The 16670-nt window shown below is 30.1% G+C and overlaps 2 protein-coding genes across 4 annotated transcripts; one reads left to right on the forward strand and one right to left on the reverse strand.

The window, feature by feature from the left end:
• Window positions 1-5801: 5801 nt before the first annotated feature.
• Window positions 5802-9971, forward strand: LOC133689660 (ubiquitin-conjugating enzyme E2 22-like). 3 transcript variants are annotated; one of them, XM_062109613.1, is made up of 7 exons: window positions 5802-5980; window positions 7657-7784; window positions 8095-8239; window positions 8324-8401; window positions 8614-8726; window positions 8823-8926; window positions 9423-9971. In XM_062109613.1, the coding sequence occupies exons 2-7, from the start codon at window positions 7782-7784 to the stop codon at window positions 9784-9786; spliced, it is 807 nt and encodes a 268-aa protein (XP_061965597.1). In that variant the 5' UTR covers window positions 5802-5980; window positions 7657-7781; the 3' UTR covers window positions 9787-9971. The 3 variants fall into 3 exon arrangements, with proteins under 3 accessions (XP_061965597.1, XP_061965598.1, XP_061965599.1); XM_062109614.1 differs by having other exon boundaries at window positions 7682-7784; XM_062109615.1 differs by having other exon boundaries at window positions 7685-7784.
• A 672-nt stretch (window positions 9972-10643) lies between these two features.
• On the reverse strand, window positions 10644-12359 carry LOC133689661 (calmodulin-7). The gene is made up of 2 exons (XM_062109617.1): window positions 12201-12359; window positions 10644-11339 (listed from the first exon to the last, which is right to left on the reverse strand). The coding sequence occupies exons 1-2, from the start codon at window positions 12274-12276 to the stop codon at window positions 10966-10968; spliced, it is 450 nt and encodes a 149-aa protein (XP_061965601.1). The 5' UTR covers window positions 12277-12359; the 3' UTR covers window positions 10644-10965.
• Between the last annotated feature and the right edge of the window lie 4311 nt (window positions 12360-16670).

The following is a 16670-nucleotide window of genomic DNA, read 5'->3' on the forward strand; positions in this document are numbered from 1 at the left end:
ATGTTTTTAAAAAATATTTTTAAAACACAAAAACAAATAGAGACAGTGATCATATATGGACACCATTGATTGTCACACCAATGAGATCTTTTTTTGAACAAAAAAAAAAATATTATATTTCAAATAATTATTCTAAAGAGAATGCATCCTATTCTCGAAAAATTCATCTTAATTTTATAAGACTAGCTTGGTAATTAAGGAGATATCCTACCTTCTTTAATTTTTTTGAAATCAACATCTAAAACGATTCACTAGATTTTTTTTGAATATATCATACAGATGTAAAAATCATATTTTTAAAATAATTCAAATAAAAAATTAATATAAATTGACAGATAAATTAATTCAAGAATATTAGTACCATTAAATTAAGAAATAAAACAATAAAATGTTTGAGGTTCAAAAACTAGAAAGGGTGAAAGGATTCAGGGCATCTTTGATGCAAAGGCATTTTGAAAAGAGTAAATGGTCATTTACATACTCAACCAAACTTAAGTCAGGTTTGTTTACGCGGTGAAAATTATGGTTTAAGTAAAAAAAAAAACATTAAAAAAAATGATGCCTTTTTACTTAAAATACAATTTGAAACGCAGATGAAGAAGTAATAAATAGGCACTTGATGGAATGAGTGTTCCTTCCCAGCTAAGCAAATTAAGACAGTGTTTTTTAAAATTATATTTTATTTTAAAATATATTAAAATAATTATTTTAGTTTTAAAAAATTATTTTTGATATCAATATATCAAAATAATTTAAAAATATAAAAAAATAATTTTAAACAAAAAAATTTAAAATTTTAAAAAACATAGTTTAGAACTTAATTCCAAACAACCTTTAAAGTTTTTAATGTTGTTATTGGTATGTCAAAACGAACAAAAAACATAAAAAAACTATTTTAAATAAAAAAATTAAAATTTAGAAAAAACACCGTTTAAAATATAATTCTAAATAGCCACTAAAGTTTTTAATAATGGCACAGATACATTAAAATAATTTAAAAATATAAAAACAAAATTCAATAAAAAACATTATTTATAACGCAATTTCAAACTACCTCTGAAGCTTCTGAAGCTTTTTAATGATGCTAATGTTCATGTAAAGCCTCCATCCAGGCATGAACAATTCCTAAAGAAATACCAAAAGAGAACCAAATCATACAGAAACCAAAACCATCACAAGCAAGAGTTTTATGATTGCCTCCATAGATTAGCAACAATGCCTAGTTTCTCAGTATGATTTGGTTATATGCTATTTCCCTTCCCTTCCCTTCTCTCTTTTTTTTTAAAAAAAAAAAATTATCTTAGGATATATAAATTTTTATAAACAAAGTAAGCGGCAATGATCTACATTAATACAAATAACTATGAAACATTTTGTTTTAACCTTGTTATTTATAATATGTTTGGTATTGTTGTACAGAATGTTTTTTAAAAGTATTTTTAATTAAAAATATATTAAAGTTATAGTTTTTAATATTTTTAATATTAGTACATTAAAACCATCTAAAAATATTAATTAAAATACAAAAACACTCGCTTAGATAAAATAAGTTGACACAAAAACTTGGATGGTTACTTCATTAAGAGTCATACTTTCCCCTCATTTTTACAATCATAGACATAATTCTAAAATTTTATCCACCAAACCCTTCCTAAACTCCATGCATACCTAGACAATTAATGTCATTAATCTTCCTAATGCTATAGCAATCTAATCCTAATGCTGTAATTGCTAGAATAAATAAATTTTAAATAGTTAAACTTGGAATTACAGTCATTATACCTAATTCAAGGCATGCATCATGAGTTGAGTTTACTAGATAAACTCTAAAATAATATATATATATATATATATATATATATATATATATATATATATATATATATATTAGAGTTGATGAAAGTAGGATTCATTAAATTTGACTAGATTAATTAAATCAACATCTAAAATAATTTTAAATAAAACTCTAAATTAATGAATTATGTTGATCCGGTTAACCATCATACATGATTGTTATTGTTCAACTATTGATTACTAGAAAAATTAAAGGCAAGAACAAATGGTAGAACCTCAGGGGCGGAGCTAGAATTATTTATTAGGTAGGGTCAAAATTAATATAACAAGATATAATATTTGTTTTAATTTATTATAATGAGTTGTAAAACAAAACCTGCATAATTTAGTTCAAATAACGTACTACAAACATATAATGACATTTATATAAGGTAAAAGGTTTAGAATAATACTAAATTGAGTCAAAGCAATGAAGTTAATTTCATCTTCATAATATATCAATCACTTTAATGTTGTTGGTCTTTATACCTATTAAATATAAACATACAAAGTATATAAAAAACATTAGCTAAATCGAAGCATTATTTATGTTTGATAAACTTTAAAATAATAAAGAATGATTCTTACATATTTTATTTGAATTGTGCTCGCCGTTCTTTCATAGAATAGAAATCATCGATTGTCATATCAATTGTGAATCTTTCAGCAATTTCTTTTTTTATATAGATAATTAAATAATTTGCAAGAAAATCATCCTCCATCCGATTGCGAAGTCTTGTTTTAACAAATTTCATCTCTGAAAAAGCTCGTTCATTAGTTGTTGTCGAAACAGGAATAGTCAAAATAAGTCGAATCAACCTGTCAACTAGTGGATAAATTGTTGATTTTTATGTTTCAACCCATCCTTGATATAAATCAGCAATCGATGACATGTTTTTTAACTTTGGATAATTGAGTACATCGAGCTTATAATGCTGCAACTAAAATCTCAAATGAATTTTTTCTTGGTCAGAAAAATCTTCAGGATAGAACTTGTCATCAAGTAAGCATATATCTTTAACATTGAATAATTTATAGCTATTTATAGGATCTAAAGTTGTGCTCAACTTAAAAAACTCAGTCGTTTGCTCATTGAATTTATTATTTAGCTCCTGCAATTGTTGATCAATGATAGCTGTAAATATATCAATTTGGTAGTGATGTTCAACTGTTACTGATTTTTTTTACGGCGAGATTGTCCAAATATAATCAAAACAAACCAATAAAATATATCTAATTAATTAGAAAAAAAATCACTATAATAAGAATTCAAAAAACAATTGGTAGAACTAGTAGATATGAGAAAAAAAAGGAGCAAAAATGATAGAATTATAAAAGAACCTCATCAAATTATTAACAAACATCTTAAAATAAAACAAAAATAGATTTTAAATTTAAATTATCTTGTTTTGTTTAATGAAAGATAAATTAATTAGTGACTCTAATTGATTTTTTTTAAAAAAATTTTTGCTTATAATTTGTATTTTTATTTTTGTGTTTAATCGGTTGCAACCTGCAAGATTTATATTAGGATAAATTGATAGTTTGATTTTTTATTTCACAAAGTATTTATTTTTTTCCAAGTAGAGTTACAGTAACAAGACGCTCCCAAAAGCAACAATGCTGTGTTTTTCTAAGAATTAAGTGATATTTAAATAAATCAAATCGAGTTTAGATGCTGTTTGTTTTATAGTTGGAAAGTGTTTTTTTTAATATTTATTTTAGAGTTTATAGGTTATTTAGATGTATTTATATTTAAAATAAAATTTAAAAATGATTTTAATATATATATTTTTTAAAATTAACTATTAACGCAAGCTAACTACCGCAGGCTAACGGCTAGTCGGGGACGATGACAATCTAACGGTCACATATTCACACCAGCCTAGTAAGGTCTGAGCTGAAAAGAAATCAAAATTAGAGTGGGCCCCAAATCAAATTAAATAAAAAATATTTTGTGGGACCCGCAGCTCCGACATGTTGAACGCCCACCTAACTCGCATTTCAAAAAGGGTCCTCTTTAATTTCGGGTTCTACACATGATATGACTCAAGTGCCCTTGCTCTGCCTCTTAAACCACTGGTCTTACCTTCCCATTTTGTTTGATCGAGGGCGCTCCTCTGGCTTTTTTTTTCTTGTATTAAATAATTGATTTTTTAATATTTTCATCATCAAAATTATTTGTTGAATTTTTTTTAAAAAATTTTAGAGTTATAATCAACTATACTAGTTGTTATTTAGATATAGCATAGAAAATAAAATTTCAAAATTTTACTAGAAAAAACTCAATATAATCTCAGACTTTTATATTTATTCATTAATTTTTTAGCTAACTACTATTTTATACTTACAAAAAGAACACGTTGTATTAATTTACATAATATAATGAAATGTTCATAATATCACTCCATATTATTGTAATAACACTTAATTCAAGCTTATAATAAAATTAGTAGGGAGAATGAATAATATAATGTCAATATCATTAATATCATTTCTCAGCATTATAATTAGAAATTTGAATTATATTGTGAGTTATTGTTTGACTATAAAACATAAAAGAAAAATAAAAAAAAACTATAAAGCTCAATATATTCCTAACTCGTAAAAATTAAAAAAAAAAATATAATATAAAGTATAAACTCTTACATTATCATTATTTTATATATCGGCACATATTTATTGAAATAATACTCAATACAATATGCATTTTAAAAGAAAATAAATTGTAAATTTGCTTGCATGTGATTAATATGAATTTAACAATTAAGAAAAGTTTTTTAAAAAATTTAATTCACTTGCATGTGAAATATTTCTTTTCAAATCATTTTATTTTTATTAAACTCTATTCTTGCCTAAAAACTATATCATATCTTCAGAAAATAGAGAGAGATTAATTTTTATACTAAGTAATAATAATCTCTCATGTGGGAGGCTACATTTGTCATTCAACTTGTCATTTAGCACCAAGAAGATATAAATAAAATAAAAAACTAATGACTCGATTAGGGCAGCAGATGTCAGGTTGATTTTAAGAATTACTAAACTATAACCTTTTTCACTCGCCTACAAACAGAATACACTGCACGCGCGAGCCCTATTAGTTCAATCCTTAGTTTACAAGACCCAACTTCACCTCTGATCGTGGATCATCCCGTGGATAATGGGTTAATAATAGTTTTGATTTTTTTTTTAATGCCTAAAATGTCATTGTTTTGCCAAAAACAATGTGATATAAAATCTAATGGAATGAAGCTTATAATTAACTATTTATGAAACTTGGACCGGCTAATCCAGGGCTTAGATCATTCAGGTTAAAGAAAAAAAATTAATATATTAACTTGGTTTTACTTTCATTTGATTAAAAATTCAAGTCATTCTAAAAATTTAATCTAATTAGGTTTAAGGTTAATCATAATTATAAAATTTAGTTTAATTGATCCAGAATTTTGACCGATTTAAATTAAAAAATAAATTAAGATGTTAATCTAGCTTGACTTGGTTAAAAATCCAAGTTAACGTGTATTTTGACCATCATAGAACTTAAACCTGTTCAGATTTAAAAAAAAAAAGGTTCAATACATGTCTTAATCTAGTAAAAAATTTATATCAATTCAAAGTAAAACTTGATACTCAACTTGTGGGATTTTTAAAAAATAACTTTTTTTTTTGTTTAAAACAATAATGTTGTGATTTTTTTTCTAAAAAAATAAATGAACTTTAATTAATCAGGCGTGTTACGTGAACTAGGACTTGTTGCCAGTGAATCTTTAGGGTGCTCGTCTGCCAACCCGAGCCAGGTTTATAGCTATGGTTCTATCTCTTCACACAACGAACCACACTAAGAACCCGGCGCGTGGGACTAGTCTCCACCTAACTTCTATAAATCCTCTGTATCTTGTCTAGAGACAAGTTAATTATTACAAATATTTTATTTGCTTAAATTTTCGAAAAGTTTTTATTTTTTATTTTTGTATTTCTTTTGTTTGCATATAAATAAATAGTAGCAATAAAAAAGAAAATCTCTCTATCTCTAAAATTCACCAATCAATCATTGATTACAAGGAGAGATCGCTCTCTCACTGTATATTGTATTGGCATAAAGTTCACCTTCCTCTCTCTCGCTCTCGAAGGAGAAGAAGATAAGGTAAATTACCCATCTGGGTTTTGCTGTTTTTGAAGTTTAATTGATTCTTGTTCTTTTTTTTTTTTAAGTTTGGTTGATTGATCAGTTTTTAAAGTGAATATGATTAGTTTTTGATAATTCTTGTTAATTAGAAAGTTAAAGTTTTGTTTTTTTATTTGGTTAGTAACTTGATTCTTTACTTCTTTGCTATTTTTTTTAATATAAATTTGATTGCTTTCTTGGAATGTGATGGATTCTTTGGAGAGTTATGAGGTTTGGTGTTCTGTTTAGTTAATTTTGTGAGATGGGTTTTTGTGGTTTTGTTTTGTTTGGGATATCCGAGTTTCGTTTCTTTGATTTATGTAATTGGGTCATATGCAATGCTTGGTTTTGGTGTTGACTTTTTCAGTTGAAAGTTTTCATTAGGTTTCTTTGATTTTGTTAAGTGGTTAAGTTCTTGATCGGGTTGTGTATGGTGGTTTTCTAGGGTTTAGGTATTTGTGTTGCAGGTTTCAACTAATGGGTTTATTCTGGCTGTTTATCTTGTTTAGGGTTGGATTCAGCCCTTAAACTGTTTCTCTTTGTAATTGATATATGTTGCTCAATTTTTTGATTTAAGTCTCTAAACTGGTCATCCTTTTCAAAACTCATGAGAAGATCAAGGTGTGGGAAAGCAATTTTGTGCATTTGTAAGATTTTGGGGTCACCTGTATTTTAAAAGTACAGGCTTGTGCCTGTGCAGATTACAGCAGATTGTGATTAGCTAATGGAGGATTCAATTTCATGGCATTGTAATTTTGGCGCAGTTGGTTCTTTGAAGTGCTGGCTTTTGTAGATTCAAATGGGAATTGTGATTAGCTAATGCAGGATTCAATTTTATGGCATTGTAATTTTGGCGCAGTTGGTTCTTTGAACTGCTGGCATTTGTAGATTCAAATGGGAATTATGAAGCTATGCTTGAAACCTTCATCTCTTGTCGAATTTCTTGTTTCTCTAAATTAAGCTTAAGAGTACAAGTATTGGTTGTCTGGGTTCTTTTTTCCCTGCTTGAGAACTGAAAAGGTGGTGAGAAATTCTGGGCTTGCAATCAGGTTTCAATGAATTGGAAATTTTTTAGACAGGCAGGTGTTTATAACTAGATTATTGGAATTTCATTGATTTGTAGGAGCTCTGAATCCTAATTATTTGGCACATGGGCCCACAGGTGGGAATGTGAGTTTTACTTTTTAAACAGGCACATGTTTTATTGACTTAGTTTCCGCCAAAATATGAACCTTGAAAGTTTAAACCATTAAGTTGTGAGAAATTCAGAGCTTTCAAAGTTTAGACCATGCAAGTAATTGATGTGTTGTTGGGTCTGTGAGCGATTACAATGGGCCTGCAATTGTCTATAGGAGTGCTCTGTTTTTTCGCAAATAGAAAGTGCTTGAATCACCATCATGGTTTACATCTGATGATTAAATGCTTTCAGCTTTAGGAATTAAGTAGGCTCACTGCATGGATATGAGTTTAGGAGCTGCCCATTGAAGAGCTAAATGTCATCGTTGCAGGGTTTTTAAATTCATTTCATCTCATTTCTGTGTGTGAGAATGGATGCACACACCCTTGGTTTTTGTACTTCTTTCCATGGAAATAATGTGTGAACTGAACTTTATTCAATTCTCTCTGAAAATTATCTGTGATGATCTTATTTACAGGTCATATCTTATTTGTTACTGTCAGCAGGAAGTTTGGATAAGATTGTGGAACATCAGATTTTTAATTTTGATTTCATATCAGCAAGAGCAACAAACATCCTTGCAAGCACCCCCTTTCTGTGGCCATGGTAAATTTATCTTCAACCCCCCTCCCCCTGGAGTTGTAGAAAGTAAAATAGTGAATGATAAGATAATAAAAGAATCAGAGTTTCCCACTGTTGATAAAGAAATGCCCAGAAATAGCCAACAAAACCAACAAATTCATAGCTTTTTGTGATAGGAAACAAATTTTAATTCATGTATGATGGTGGAAACATGCCAGTTGCCTCGGATCTGGATGAGCACTTAGAAAGAAAATATTTACTTGCATTGAGTTTATCTGTGAAGCTTGATAATAAGGCTGCTACTTATATTGTTTCACCTCTATCTTTCTTGAAGGCAACAAATGAAAATCTTCCACCCAATGTAATAAAACAACTTGCAAAGGAACTGAAGAATCTTGATGAATCACCACCTGAGGGAATTAAAGTAGGAGTAAACGATGATGATTTTTCGATCATATATGCTGATATTGAAGGCCCAGGCACGTAACTTTTTCCTTCTAAATTTACATCCTTTAAGATATTCGTATGGGGTTTTATACTCAAGTATATTTTTGGCCATGCAGCTGGGACTCCATATGAAAATGGTGTTTTCCGCATGAAGCTGTTATTATCTCATGATTTTCCTCACTCTCCTCCCAAAGGTTTGTGGATTCACATTGTTAATATAACTTGAAATTTTCTGATATGTATTTTAATTTAATTCAAGGGCTTACTTCCACTTGTGAAGAGGATACTTTTTTGGTAATGGGCAGTCAAGGGCTGCCTTTCTTCATACTACATTCCGGATTTAATTTTCTTTCTTGAGTTATTTTCTTTTGTTAGCTTGTGAATCCTTTGAACATTTATGTTACAGGTTACTTCCTGACTAGGATTTTTCATCCAAATATTGCTTCTAATGGTGAGATTTGTGTTAATACGCTTAAAAAGGATTGGAATCCAAGTCTTGGACTACGCCATGTTCTGACGGTAAGTTCCATTGGGACTCTTATTTGGTCTAATCCATCTACTTTCATTTTCACTTCTTATTTGGTTTTACTGATATTCTGAGCTTGTTGATATCAGGTAGTGAGGTGTTTATTAATCGAACCATTTCCAGAGTCAGCTTTGAATGAACAGGCTGGCAAGATGCTCCTTGAAAATTATGAAGAGTATGCCAGACATGCCAGGTGAGCCATCCCATATCTTACTAATCAAATACCATGGCAGTCATTATTAGTTAGGACAGACCTGATAGTGGATCTAATCAGGTTATGTGGGACCTTTGCAACTATTATTATGAAGATGCCAATCTTTTCAGTGTTAAGAGACCACAACTTCTTAAAACTCCTAGTTCACAAGCTATTTTAGCACCAAGTCTTTGCCTCTTTAAAATGTCTAGCTTGGAGTATTGCCACTGCTTTGGAGGCTATCCGATAATTACATATCTCGTAATTAGATTTCATGAGACAGTTCACTCAAACAAATAAACTGTGGAAAATGCATAAGAATCTGAAAGAAAATGCATCATTCTAAAAATAGAAAAAACCTATTTTTCTCCTATGGAATGAAAACTGCTTAAAGATAAAGAGGGTAACATTAGAAAGTTAACAAGTTACGTGGTTTCATCTTGGAATGAAAACTATGTTGTTGATGACTAATGTGTGATTGCAAACTTGTTTTCAGGATTTATACTGGAATCCATGCAAAGCCAAAACCTAAGTTCAAGTCTGGAGCCATTTCAGAATCAACCACAGCTCTTAATGTTGATCAGAGCAACACTTCAGTTCTTAATAACGGTGACCAAAAGAATGCAGCTGTTAGTGCCGCTGTTCCATTGCAATCTCCACTGGCCCCTTGTACGATGGCCAGCAAAGGAAGAAATAGTCAGGATCAGCTAGCTGCTGTAGGTCCAATGCATGAGACAGAAGTTAGTGGATCAGCTGCTGCACCAACAACCAGCACGTTGAAAAAAGATGTTGGGCTTTCAAAAGTTCAGGCAGTGAAGAAGAAAATGGATGCAAGAAAAAAGAGCTTAAAGAGATTATGATTTGATGTTAAGGTTACACATGTATTGAACTGCCATGATGGATATGTGGCCAGCCTCTGTTGTTTGTCCATGAATGGGCCCATGTAAGTGATGAGGAAAATGGGAATATATCATGTAAGGAATATTTCCATTGGTGGACAAGTGATGGATTTATTTAACTTTATCGCATTGTTTGACTTGCACTATGATCCCCTTCTTTGTGACTGAACACTTCAATGCCTTCCTAGAAGAAACCTGGCGTGCCAGGAAATTGCAAAGACCTATAAGAATTTTTTTCTCACAGGTTATTCTCAACTTTTCTATTACAGGTTATGAATCCGAACTGGAATTAGTTTGGGAAGACGATTCGTTCTTCTAGAAGAGATTTTTCTTTTTCGTCGACCGTTTAATGATTAACACTATGATGTATCAAACTACAAAATCATCTTTGCTTTTTGGCAGTTGACTGAGGTTTTGACAGTCTGAGGCTGGTAAATGACTTTCTGCTAATTTAACCTTTGGATCCTCTTAATCAATGTTGGATCGGGCTATCTTCATACCCTTTTCTTTTGCATTTAAAACTGCCTCCTATAGCTATCCAAGAAGGGTAAAACCGAAGGCAGGAAAGCTTTGGAGATGGGCCATGGGATCATGGATTACTGGTCCAACGAAGATTTACCAAGAATTGTATATTCCACCATCAAGGGATGATGCAAGGGTGAATGGATTACTGGTTCTCAGCAGCTTCTGAAAACTCGGATTCGAGAAGCTGTGCATGATGCATGACCACAGGGCACAGCGCCAAATCTTCAATGAAAACGAAAGGAGATTGCCCTGCCAACAGAACAACTAGAAGAGACGTGCGTAGGAGCAGAATATGAGCAAATATAGAATTGGTCATCCATTCAACATACAGGCTCGATCTTCCCAAGTAGTTCAAGTTTACAAAAGATCAAATAAGCAAAATATAAACTGGCAAAGGCAACTGAGTTTCACAAGACATTAAAGGTAGCGTGAACAGTACAACAAAACCACCACAATAAGCCTCCAACACCACTTCCTTTAAGAGCCTTGATTCAAAAAACCATCAAATAAAAGTTGTTGAAAATGAAACTAGAAATTCCATTATATAGGTCAACCCTGTTATCCCCTCCTAATTTAAATTTATAAAAATATTTTTTTTCCAGGGGGAAAGGGATATCACTTAGCCATCATAACCTTGACAAATTCCTCATAATTTATCTGGCCATCACCATCCACATCAGCTTCTCTGATCATCTCATCGACCTCTTCATCGGTAAGCTTCTCACCGAGATTAGTCATCACATGACGGAGCTCGGCCGCAGAGATGAAACCATTCTGATCCTTGTCAAAAACTCTGAATGCCTCTTTGAGCTCCTCCTCAGAGTCGGTATCCTTCATCTTCCTTGCCATGAGGTTCAGGAACTCAGGAAAATCAATGGTACCATTTCCATCAGCATCAACCTCGTTAATCATGTCCTGGAGTTCTGCCTCAGTTGGGTTCTGTCCTAGCGATCTCATGACAGTCCCCAACTCCTTGGTGGTGATGCAACCTGTAATACACAAGACATCAAAAACCAATTCACCAACTGTTTTTGATGGTCTCATGTGCCTCTCATGGGCACACACATAATCAAAGCTTCGCTTTCAGACTATAATTTACTTCTGCAATTGTAACAAGCCAAATGCAGCAAAAGGTAGGATCTGAAAGAACCTTCTGTTTAGATATTCTTAGTAGCAAGCTTAATCTCATTTACCACTTACATAGGCATCTCGTAAAGTTTAAAAACAACATATTTCGGAAACAACAAATCACATGCATTCAAGAACCTAAAATACAAATAAACCCGGCAGACAACAATAAGCTAACCATAAAAATTGATAATTTGGCACAAGACATCCATTTGCAAAACATTAATCAGCAAAGAAGTTCACTACGTGTCACCATGTTACAATCATTAGATGCAAAGAGTCAAAGATTACTGCTAATTTACCACAAAAAAAATCCCTAAATCACAAGCCTTGGATCCTGCAATATAATTAACGAACATCATACATGTATTATATTCCATTGTTGATTGGATCATTAAAGGTAGCCCAAAATAAAACAATCTGCTTTTCAATAGTCAAAATAAGAAACGTTTTCAATCAAAATCTAAAGAACCCTTCACCAATTTCACTAAGAGAAGCTACCTTTTACCAAAGACACTAATTTTCCCAATCTCAACCGAACAAATTTCCAAATCTCAAGAAGAACCCATCAATCAAAATCACATATTTCCCTCAAAGAGACCATCTTTTTACCCCAAACAACATGATCTAAAACAAATCAAGCTAAAAACACAAGCAAAAAACATAGAGCAAAAGCAAAAACACCCCAAGAAACAAAGCGAAAGACAGATCAAGAAACATACCATCACCATCCTTATCGAACAAACTGAAAGCTTCCTTGAACTCGGAGATCTGGTCATCAGTCAATTGATCCGCCATTTCTCTTTAAGAAAGGCAAAAGTCTAGAGGGAAATGAAAAAATCTGAGAGATAGAGAAAAGAGCGCGTAAGAGAGAGAGGAGTCGTCGTGTTTTTATATGAGCTAATTTAGCCGCCCCTAGCTTTCTTGTGGCCCCACCTATCAATTCCAACTCACTTTTTACTTCCAATCTTGCCCTTCTTGTTTTTTCCCTTCGTTCTATTTTTTTAATTTTCTCTGGGATTGATGATTGATTAGCCTTTTAAATGACCATTATGCCCTTCATTGTGTTTTCTTTTTACGAGTGTTCATGAATTTATAATTCGTGAAGTATTGCATTTTTTTATATATAATTCTGGATAATTTTACCTTCTGGGGTGTTTGAAAATAAGTCATCCAAGCCAATATCAAGAGATTAGTGAGGATTTTGCTTCTCATGATTTTCCATAGAGTTTGAATATTAGTGGATAAATAGAGGGATGTGATGTACTTCTTTAACTTTCAATCTCTTTATATTGATATATTTCATGCATAATCTTAATAAGACGATTATACAAATTTCAATGTTCGCAAACATGTGTATTCTAACCTGGTTCGTGTTTGGTATTGTAATAATACATGTGGTAATAGTTTAAAAAATATATTTTTTGTTCAACCATATAAAAAAATTGTTTGGTTTACTAAATAACTTTTGTTTTTTGCACTGGACCCATAAATAATTGTATTTTAAATCTTAGTTTTTACATGCAAAAATTAATTTTATTTTAGTTTCAACCAATCATATATTTTTTTAAACATGCTTAAAAAAACACAACTAAATGTGTTATTATTAAATCTATTTTTTTAAAAAAAACTACAACTACAAAAACTATTACAATACCAAGCAAACAAACTTAGTTGTGGTTTTTAGAAGGCATGTCTAAAAGAATATGTGTTTAGTTACATAATGGAATTTTTCATGCAAAATAAATAAAAAAATAGGTATTCATAAATAAAAAACGAGTTATTTTAATTTCTATAAAATTAAGATTTGAAATATAATTATATGTGGGGTCTAATATAAAAAACCAAAACTATTTTGTAATAGTCCGGCCCAACTTGTCATATAGTGTCCGTTTTGGGTTTTACCGTCCTTACAATTTTGTTCTTAGTGACGCGAGCTCATTTCTGAGCCTAACGCTCCAAAACACATATAACAAATTAGTAATCAGCACTACTAATAAGATAAATGACCCACTCCTCAACTGTCGACGAGAATATTACATATTTAATGTAAAAGGTAAATGAAATATATATGAGTAAATTAATTTTTATTTTATGGAGTGATGCATTTGTAATTATCATCTTCCTATAATATCAATCATCATTTTCTTTTGTAATTGACAAGAGAGGAACCTTTGACATTGATAGACTCATTGTCCTCTTTTCATGAATACCAAATCCTAAGTCTTTATCATGAATCATGTGTTGACTTTAGTTAACATAAGTTTTTTTTAATAAAATAATATTATTTGTAAAAAATTAAATTTCACTCCCAAATAATCTCATGTCAATCACTAATATAGATGACAATGAATATTTATGGGTTGTGTTTTTTATATGTATACCCTATTGAATATCTATTAGGTAAGAAATTTAAATATTCATATTCTATTTAACAGGTTTCCGAGTATCCATATAGATATATATTTTATGATTATTATTTGTTATTCAATAAACAAATAAAATATATGCATTAGAGTTAGGTTTGGGTAAGGTTTTGAGTATAGTTTGATAATATTTATATTTTATTTATTATTCAATAAGTAAGGTAACTATCTATAAAAAAAATATTTTAAATTAATTTATATTAATATATATCAAATTCTCACCGCTACTATATACTGTATCGGTTTTTGGTGAAAAATAAATGTTTTCCAGTCACCCTATGCATGTGCATGTGGGAGACCAATTTCGAAACCAATAGAAGGGTACTTAGGTCATTGCAAATTTTGAAAAAAAAAACCCTCGAAATAAACAAAATGCAGTGAATAATCATCAGGGGTAAAATCGTACAGCAGCATTAAACAAGTCAAAAAAGGCCAATCACAAGGAGAAGAAAGAGGTTGACAGATCTGTCAATAACAATACAGTTAATTAGCACCCGTCATTAGAATAACCCATTCACATAATGCCACGTAGGTTTCTTTGATTTTAAAAGATTTCTTGATGAATACTTATTGGTGTACAGTAATTTTCGGTGAGAATGATGGCGGTTTTAGTGAATCAAAATTGCAAAAAGCAGACGTGCGCGTTTACGCGGTGTGGACGCGGAGAATCATGCAATCTCGCGGTGACTGCCACGTAACCTCTACATCTCCTTCACCATGTCACTATTCCTATCACAATTATCTTCGGGGCCGCAGTTACCAATAAAATAAATTATATATATACACGTATAAAAAAAATTATTTTAAAAAATAATATTTATCACTATTTTAAACACCTTTTTAAATTAGACATATCAGCAGATTGACTCCTTGACCAACCTACTTTCTATACCAGATAAATGTTAAAAAGAATAATTTAGAGTTAATCTAGCTTGACATATTTAAAATCTGATTTAATTTATATATATATATAATGATATTTTTTTTTAATTTTAAAAAAATAAAAATAATATCATTTTGATTAACTTGATTCAGCCCGAATTAACTTATCTAACTTATGTTACCTGATTTAATTATAGTAATTAGACTCGGTATGATTTAGACTCGGTATGATTTATAATATACCGAGTCTAATTACTATAATTAAATCAGGTAACATAAGTTAGATAAGTTAATTCGGGCTGAATTAACTTGCCTTTTGTTAACCTGAATTACAAGTCAAACCGAGTTTAATTATAACCATGTGATTGACCCGTGCTACACTACTGGTCAAGTTAAAAAAAAATTTAACATAAAAAAATATATTCAAATATTGTTAATGTTTTTTTGCTAACAGAAAAAAAATTAAATTGTGTGAGGGTTTACTCGATATAACCCGGTTGACATTATTGGTCCAAAAACAATTCATACAACCTGTGAAAAAAAATTTAATTAAATAAAATTTTAAGATGATATCTTTTTTTAATTTTAAAATAACAACATATTGTATTGATCTTGGACAACTCGGGTTAACATGTCAAATTCATGACCCTGATTGTGAGACTATGATAACCCTGTGGAAAACAAATCAAAATAAATTATTAAGTTTGATTCCAAATTAACCCAGTATTAAAGGATAAAATTGAAAAAAAATCAATTAAAAAATAACCTAAAAACATAACTCTAGTTAACATGTCAAACTTGCAACCCACATCATAGGACTGAGATAACCCAATGAAAAACAAATTGAAACAAATTAAAAATTTCAATCCCTAACCAGTCCAATATTGAAGGATGATATTAAAAAAAATAATTAAAAAAATAACATAAAAAACAACATGAGTCAATCCACCAAATTCATGGCCCGGGTCATCAGACTGAGATAGTTTTGTAGAAAAAAATGACATGATTTAATCCCAGTTAACCTGTCAAATCCACGATTGAGATAACTCCAAAAAGAAAAAGTAAAAAAAAATTATAAAATTTGGTTCTCAATTATCCATGTCATACTTAATGTTGAATGATGAAAATAATAAAAATCTTAATTAAAAAATAACAAAAAAAAAGCTAAGTTAACCTGAGTTAACCGTTAAGCACTATTATCAAGTTATAAGATCATGATAACCTCATGAAAAATAAATCAAAACAAATCATTAAACTTATTTTTAAAATAAACACAATATTAGTTGATGAAATTAGAGGGAAAAGGTCAATTAAAAAAGAGAGAGAAAATGAGTCAATTAGGTTAAAAATAGATTACGAAATTCAATTTCCAACAGACCTAATGTTGAATGATAAAATTAAAAAAATAATCAATTAAATAAAAGATATAAAAAATAACTCGAGTTAACTCAGGTTAATCAATTAAGCATTATTCTTGTGTCATAAGATCAAGATAATCTAATGAAAAGTAAACAAAACAAACCATGAAGTTTAATTCTCAATCAAATCAATATTAAAAGATGAAATTGAAAGAAAAATACTAATAAAAAAATTCCAAGTCAAACAGGTTAATCTGCCAAAATTGGGATCTGTATCATGAAAGTGTGATAACTAAATAGAAAAAAAAAATATTAAAGAATGAATTTAAACAAAAAAATATTAATTGAAAAGAAAAAAACAAAGAAAAAAAACAAAGCAAAAAAACAAAGCAAATAACTATTCTAATGAATAGTGCTTTGTAAGGAAGGGTACAATAAAACCCCTCATAGGATTAGGATAATTTAATGAAAAGTAAATAAAATAAATTATAAAATTTAATTCTCAATTAAATTAATATTAAATGAT

The sequence above is a fragment of the Populus nigra genome, chromosome 3, assembly GCF_951802175.1.
Source record: "Populus nigra chromosome 3, ddPopNigr1.1, whole genome shotgun sequence".
Taxonomy (NCBI): domain Eukaryota; kingdom Viridiplantae; phylum Streptophyta; class Magnoliopsida; order Malpighiales; family Salicaceae; genus Populus; species Populus nigra.